This window comes from Drosophila subobscura, chromosome E (genome assembly GCF_008121235.1).
Source record: "Drosophila subobscura isolate 14011-0131.10 chromosome E, UCBerk_Dsub_1.0, whole genome shotgun sequence".
NCBI classification, from domain to species: Eukaryota; Metazoa; Arthropoda; class Insecta; order Diptera; family Drosophilidae; genus Drosophila; species Drosophila subobscura.
The window spans coordinates 12,004,832-12,012,265 of NC_048531.1; the positions used below are offsets into that span (position 1 = coordinate 12,004,832).

General features: G+C 46.8%; 1 protein-coding gene across 2 annotated transcripts; it reads right to left on the bottom strand.

The window, feature by feature from the left end:
• Positions 1–2,934: 2,934 nt before the first annotated feature.
• LOC117890570 (sodium-dependent nutrient amino acid transporter 1) lies at positions 2,935–7,374 on the bottom strand. Of its 2 annotated transcripts, none has more exons than XM_034795503.1 (6): positions 7,248–7,374; positions 4,729–5,205; positions 4,413–4,641; positions 3,985–4,359; positions 3,280–3,923; positions 2,935–3,222 (listed from the first exon to the last, which is right to left on the bottom strand). In XM_034795503.1, the coding sequence occupies exons 2-6, from the start codon at positions 5,198–5,200 to the stop codon at positions 2,969–2,971; spliced, it is 1,974 nt and encodes a 657-aa protein (XP_034651394.1). In that variant the 5' UTR covers positions 5,201–5,205; positions 7,248–7,374; the 3' UTR covers positions 2,935–2,968. The 2 variants fall into 2 exon arrangements, with proteins under 2 accessions (XP_034651394.1, XP_034651393.1); XM_034795502.1 differs by lacking the exon at positions 7,248–7,374 and adding an exon at positions 7,091–7,115.
• Between the last annotated feature and the right edge of the window lie 60 nt (positions 7,375–7,434).

Here is a 7,434-nt window from a genome sequence, read left to right on the forward strand (position 1 = left end):
GTGGCATTTAGGCAACCAAATTCGGGGCATCCCATGCGGCGGTGCACACTTGTGGGATATAAACTTTGGCTGTAAATTTTTACAACCTTCAGTCCGATGGCAGAAGCATCGGGGCACCTGCCGGCGAATGCATCCCGCGGCAGACATTCGGCGTGTGGCTCAAAAACAAATCCAACTAAATGCCATTCATGCCAAATTACGGCAATCTGTTCGGACAGCAGAAGAATGTGGGATAATTTATTTAAATAATTTAAAATTTAAGGCTAGCCCCGCGGCCCCAGAATAAACAAAACAAAGCGAAATAATAGCAGCTGTGTCTAGTCAAGTCATTGCCGTAAGATAAGAACGGAGCCCTGGCCCTCCAGACAAAGAGACCGGGGCCAACAAAAGGCCAAAAGTTAATGTGTGCCTAAGTAGCAGCTACATGGACGACCCCTGACACGGCTGCGCTAACACCCGTTGAGGAGGTGAAGCCGTCCAAATGGCCCACATCCGCCAAGTGCCAACTGCCGACTGCCAACAGCCGACTTCCAACAGCCGACTGCCGGATCCTATCTCATGTCGTCTCCTGCCTGGGTCCGGTCCTGTCCCGCTACGGATCGGTTGCTTTGTATGCGGCCACTGTGTTGATTACTTTGGGGAAATGTGCGTTAAAGGTAAACGGTGTGTACCTGTGCTGTCATTTTCTGTTTGCCTCGACGTCTGATTTATATTCCCGCCCTCTTGGGCTTGCTCTGTCGTGATTCCTCCTCTTCAGTAAACTGTTTGCTATGATTTTCCGTAGTTATTACGTGGCCATAAATCATCGCACCCATTCAATAATAAACGTAAATTCCAATAAGGAAGCTGGGGACGACTCCCAGCCAAGGCATTGACTCAATTCTTAAATATATATTTAAATATGCAGAAGTCAGAGTTTAAAGATTGTCCTTTTGACCGATTCGAGCTCTCAACAAGTTATTTTACCCTAATAAATACCTTTTCACTTGATGATTAATTCCATTAAAAAATGCAGCTTTGACACAACAATCACGTTCAAGAGGCAACCTCACCCTAACGAACCCTAACGGCTAATGGACATTGTACAAGCTTTTATTTATTTATTTATCAAGGGTCTATGCTGTCAACACCGATACCCTGCAAAGTAAGCACGAAAATATATTTATTCTGTCCCCCAAAAGTTTTCAATCAATTTGAATAATTTATAAATTGGGAAACACAAGATTTTTTTATGGAATTCAATACAGAATTCGTCAGATATTTTCCCTTTTGCAGTCATATGCTTTAGCTCAGATTTATTGCACATTTCGTACGTTATTTAAATGTTTATCTCTGGCATCATTGTCAGGTTATAGTAAAAGTAAAATCAATGATGGCTGTGAAACTGTGGAAATTAACCATCTTTTTATGGCCCGATTCAGGATTCCCTGCTCGGTGCCAAATCACAGACTCTTTTCCAGACAAATGAATGGAAATTAAATTCAATAATGGTCGTGGGACGTGGGTCGTGGGTCGTGGCGGGTGTCATTCCGGTTCGGATCGATGGCTTTGTATTTCAATTAACCATACGAACCGGTGACGCGGCCATAATGTCTTATTATGTTTGACTTGCGCTGGAAAACAATACAATTAAGCTGAAACCGACAGCCCGCCAGCAGACAGCAGACAGGCACTCGAGCGACTACTTCAGCCCCGAGAGCACAAAGAGCCCGATGCTCTCGCTGTTGCGTATGATTGTTCAAGTTTGGCCATTAAAAACGCATTAACATGGCACAATGGCTTGACAAATAACTCGAAATGCATTGGCTTTACGCACGGGCGTTGCGCATACGCCGTGTGCTCATGACAGCGTGAACGAGTGTCGCTTCATCCTGTTGAAATGAAAATGCCTTTTATCAGTGCAATTACGCTGCCATGTTGCTTACACGCCACCTCCCCCCGCAGAAGAGAGCAGGCCAAAACAGGCCACATCCATTCCAACCCATTTAAGGACTGGCATCTTCATTAAGCTGACATCTTTGCAGCTGACGGCTCCTGCGGCGTTGGACGACGACAACAGCCCAAAAATATAACCACTTTCAGGTGTCGCTTCACTTGTGTGCAGCTCGCCATGTCTCTCTGTTTGTTCTCCTCCAAATATCTACTTGATTTATTAGTTACATCCTCGTCTTGGCTCTGTATCGTGGGTTAGCCGACACTATGCCCTCGAAGACCGTGTGGCATTTCTGCTTATCTGCACAGCAGGCACTCAGTTCTTCTCCATTCAGTTGTTTCCTTTGTACAAATTACTTTAACACTTTGCGCCCGCTGTTACGCGGAAGTGTTGTACAGCACGCACCCACAGGAGACACATTCCCCGGCATATTAAACTTTTTCTTTCAATCATAAAATCAGAACTTTCTACCCGTTTATGACATAATCAGTGAAAGCACACGAGCCAGAGCCAGAGTCACAGCCCGACCGGAAGAGTTCGAAAGGGACTAGCAGCAGCAGCAGCACAAAAGCGCCTCTGGCTGCAATTGTCTTGTCTTTTATAGTTCTGCCAGTTGCCAGTTGCACGACAGAGATGAGAAGAAGTTTCGATTAAATCAAATAACTGAATGTGGTTCATTTTTTTGGGGGGTTTCATGTGAGAATTAGCTTATGAGATAAGTCTATGATTATGGCAACTCTTGTAAAAACTCTCTTCAATTTGCAGCTTCATCCCTGTCCGACAGTATTCTCAGTCTTGTCACGTTGCCATCTCTGTTGGTGTTATGATCGCCTAAGGCCAACTACCAACTGCGATTTCATTTGGCACTTAAGCTGGAACTGGGACTGATTTTTATTATAAAAGGGTTGCGTTGTAGCTGCAGCTCCACTCTTGCCCCAAGCACACACACCAACACACACACCCTTAGATGCGCCTCGTAAAGCGGCACGGAGTCAGCGGCATTAAATGGTATATAGTTTTATTGCTAATTCAGAGCTAACCGAAGATATTGTCATAGATTTTATGCCAGATACTGCTGCGCTGGAATATGGCGTTGGCCTGTCCCTCCTGCACGTACAGCTGGTACCGCTTGAGGGTGCCCGGGTCGGCGGGTCCCCAGTTGGGCAGCGGCTCAAAGGCTTTGCGAATGCGGGCGCAGAGGCTGAGATTAGAGGGCTGCCGCCGAACAGCGGGTATGGCCCAAAACAGTACTTGCCCCACGCCGAAGGCACTGAGGCACCAGCCAAAGACTGCAAATGGATACGATTAGCTGGGGGAACCATGAACCATAAAGGGCGTAATCTCACCGTATACACCGGATTGATAGGTGTAATCCTTGTACTTTAGGGGCTCGTAGCGAGCCAGCGTGTATATGAGAATGGTGAACATCAGGAGCGGCGTGACGACTGCCCAGCAGATGCGGTAGTACAAGGAGGTCTTGATGCCCAGCATGAACTGCACATCGCGACACAGCCGCTTCACTCCGTAGACCCAGCCGATGGCCACCAGCTCGAAAATGGCTAGCACCAGGGCCACAAAGGTGGCACCGTAGAAGTCCAACAGGTTGAGCACGAACTGTCCACCGGGCGTGATGTACAGCAGACCCAGCAGATAGCCAATCACGGCAATGGCCACCACAATCATCCAGTTCTTGATGTGCCCAAACTGATCCTTGATCACTGTGGTAAGACAGGAGGCCATGCCCACATTGCTGCCGATGCCGAGCACAAAGAGCATGAGGAAGAAGAGCACCGAGAACACCTGTGGCAGCACCTTGAACTTGGCTATCGCATCGGGATACGAGATAAAGGCCAGCCCCGGCCCCCCATTAACCACACTGGCAATATCCGTGGTGTTGTTCTCGTAGGCCAGGTTGCCCAGTATCCCAAAGATAATGACACCCGACAGCAGCGACGTGAAGGTGTCCAGGGTGGTGACAATGTTCGCGTCCCTGCGGATGAAATGATAAGCCTTGCGGTTGGTCCGACCCGTCTCAGGATGTCCGCACTCACCTGTAAATGTTGTGGCCGAAGCGATTGTACGAGGAATACATAATAATATTGCCGAAGCAAATGGCCAGAGAGAAGAAGACCTGCGTGACGGCCGCGTACCACACCTGGGCCTCCAGCAGCTTGTGCCACTGCGGCTTCAGGAAGTAGAGCACGCCGTCGAAGGCGCCGGGCAGGGTGAGGGCGCGTACCAGCAATATGAGCATCACCACGTAGGGGAAGAGGGCGAGGAAGTAGGACGCCTTGCCGGAGCTCTTCACACCCTTGAACATGATGCTGGCTATAATGACCCAGGCAATGGCCAGAGCCAAAGCCAGGCTCCAGCTGGGATACCCAATGCCGTCATCGATGCTCTCCTTCTCGCGCAGAATGATATTCCTGCGGGCAAAATGATGAATTGGGACGCTCTCGTGCACAGAGGCGTAACTCACGTAAAGTAAAACTCCGCCGAGGTGGTGCGAACGGTGGTCTGTGCCGCGTGGGTGCCACTCGCCTCCTGCGGTGCCGAGTCCAGGCAATTCGGACCCCATTCTGGACGGCAATAGCTCCACGGCAGCGTGGGGTAAAACGAGTCCACAAAGTAGCGCAGCGTCAGAGCCATTAGTGTGGCATAGTACGTTGTCACAATCCCCGTGGCCAGCACTTGACCGTAGCCAATGCCTGAAAGGAGAGAGAAACATTATTCAGTTGTTTAGGGATTGATTCCTTATCGATAGCGACAGCTTCACACGGTTTTTGTTCACTCACCTCTCATAATCGGCGAAAAGTCGTAAACTTTAACGCTGCCACGACTGGAGAACTGTCCCAGCAGCATCTCCATGTAGTACACCGGCTTGCCCACCAATATGAGCACAATCAGATACGGAATGACAAAGGCGCCGCCACCGTTCTCCAGGGCAGTGAAGGGGAAGCGCCAGACGTTGCCCAGGCCCACGCTCAGGGCGATGCAGGACATGAGAAACTCAATATCATTGTTCCAGCTGGCGCGCTGTTTTCCCTGCTGCCCCTCACCCATCTCCACCTCGGGCTGGTTGTGTGCATCTCCTGTTCCTCCTGTTTCTGCTCCTGTTGCTGCCGCTGACGTTGCTGGATTTGGCTTGTTGCCATTTGTGAGATCTTTCGATTTGTACGCTCCAGGTATGGATATGTTCGAGGCATTCAGTGAGCCGACGAATGCCTGATTCACGAAGCCATTGTTGTTGTTGTTTCTGCTCTCCATTGCAGCTGCAAATCAATCAAAAATGCGGTTGAACTAACCTTCAACAAGCCGCCGTGACGTTGCCGGTGACTGACAAGGCTTTCAAATTAAGGTTAGCTCGATTGGTGGTCAAGTTTTGTGGCTTACTTCCCCAATTATGCTGTTAATGGATATGGAAAAAGAGCCAAGTGCGGTGCCCAGTGCCAAGCCACCCATCGAATACCGGTTTATGGTGGGGAGCTGCACTGCCTCTGGAAGTCACTGACCCACTGACTTAGACACTTACGTAATTCAAAACAATACAATCGAGGGGTGCCGCCGCATTGAGTCAGCGGAAACTGCATCGAACTGGTAAATGCAACGTGGACAAGCATTTGCAATTTGGCTGCCACCCTGTCAACAGGCCAAAACCAGTTTCTTGGCCCATTCAGGAAAAGGTCTCTTCATTGTCTGACTGACTTTTACCTAGGGCCCTCTGGCATTTGGACTCTGTGCATGGCAACTCATTAATTTAGGTGCATATTTGTTCATTCGTGGCCTTTGATGACTAAGTAATAGATTAATGAAAACCAATATATGGACACTTGCGAGGCTTTGCGAGACTACAAATGGAAGTGCTAGAGAAAGCAGGAAAACTGAGAGGTTCGATGAAGACCTCGGAGACTACTCGATAAGGCTTCGAGTGCTATTCCATTTGCTTAATCACTCAAGTGGCTTGAAGTATAGAAAGCTTGATTAATTATTACAACGCTATTGAAAACCAGTCTACAATATTGGCCTTGCTAGCACTGTAAAACAGGAAACATTCATGGTGGTAAATTGTAAATTGCCTGCGACCGTTCTCTGTAATTGACTGATATTGAAATAATGTGTGTCACTTATCAGCAGGTATGCCAGAAGCCGAAAGATTTCCCCGACCACATACAAAAATTCCAAAAGATAATTTTGTTGGCATAATAAGATAAGATCCGACATCCAACAGCTTTCAGATAATTGAAGTCTTTGGTACGACAGATGCTAAGCAATCTAGTGCATGTATGCATACGTCATTCCCTATTTATCCACGATAAATATTTTGCGAAAGGGTGTAAACTCGTCGTCACTGGCTTACTTTTTGTGTTGCCATAGCTCGTCTGTGTGTTTTGCGCATGCGCAGCTGCCTCAATGTTGTCTGATTGTTCTCGTAACTATTGGAAAGTGAAGGTGTATTTGCTGTTGCTGCAACAAAGCGTTGCCTGGAAATGTCAGAGTAACGTGCAGCCTGCAATTATGCGACTCGACAACTTGGGCCCGGACAAAGACCCGATAGCAGCACCAACTAGCACGTTCCGCACCGCTTTGTGTGGCATTGGAGGTGTGATAAAGGCTGAGTGCCAGACATCGCCAGGCGGTTCTGAATGGGTTTTTATTATTTTATATTGGCAAGAGTCAATTATTTAATTGCACCCGGCGCGCTTGCAGTTTCCTTTGTGCAAGCGCTCTCTGTTTATTGCATGAAAACCTGTCATAGATGATAAAATATTTAGCTCTAGTTATGCGATAGAAGATGAAAGTTTGTTTGGCTTGGTTTACGGTCGGTCTTATCTTGCAGTGAATATGTTGCCTGATTCTTCTTTCATTCCGTTTACGATATCTATAAAGATATCAAGAATATAACTTCTTTCTTCTGAATAAGATGGAATGATTTGCTTGGCTTTTTGTTCATTCTATTAAACCCATCAGTCCTTGTTCGCTGTCAAAAGTACCGGCGATGACTTCACCTTTTATTTAACAATTATATGCATTAGCTGGTACTTTAATATTTGCTCTCATCTAACTCTATAACCATATGAAATGTGTAAATAAATGTATGACCAGCCAGCTGTGGCTATACAAGACAATTAGATATGATTGTAGCGCGATCATACATACAAATGTACATATATTCTGTTCAGGGCTTTGCGCACGCGACCACACCTGACACGTTTCTGCCACAGATCTGAATTTTATATGTTGTTTATCTGCGGGATCACAGTGTCAGTCAGACCATGGGATTTTTTGTTAAACTTTATTCTGCTATTGTTATTACATTATTTTAAATTTCTTCACTTTGCGACGATCACTTCTATATCGATGCTCAGTTTTTGGTCAGTTTTCATGTTCAGGTACACTTGTTTGTAGTTGTATAAATTGTATTCCTGGTCACAAATAATTATATTTAATTCAGTTAAAATTCTGGTTTTTCTTTACAGCACGGTTCGAGTGTAAACAATTGA

Bases quoted from the DNA above. Each gene is read 5' to 3' on its own strand.
- LOC117890570 (XM_034795502.1), bottom strand. The intron at 4,642-4,728 runs GTGAGTGAACAA...CTCTCCTTTCAG, and splicing joins CTTTTCGCCGATTATGAGAG to GCATTGGCTACGGTCAAGTG. The intron at 4,360-4,412 runs GTGAGTTACGCC...TTTTGCCCGCAG, and splicing joins TCGGCGGAGTTTTACTTTAC to GAATATCATTCTGCGCGAGA.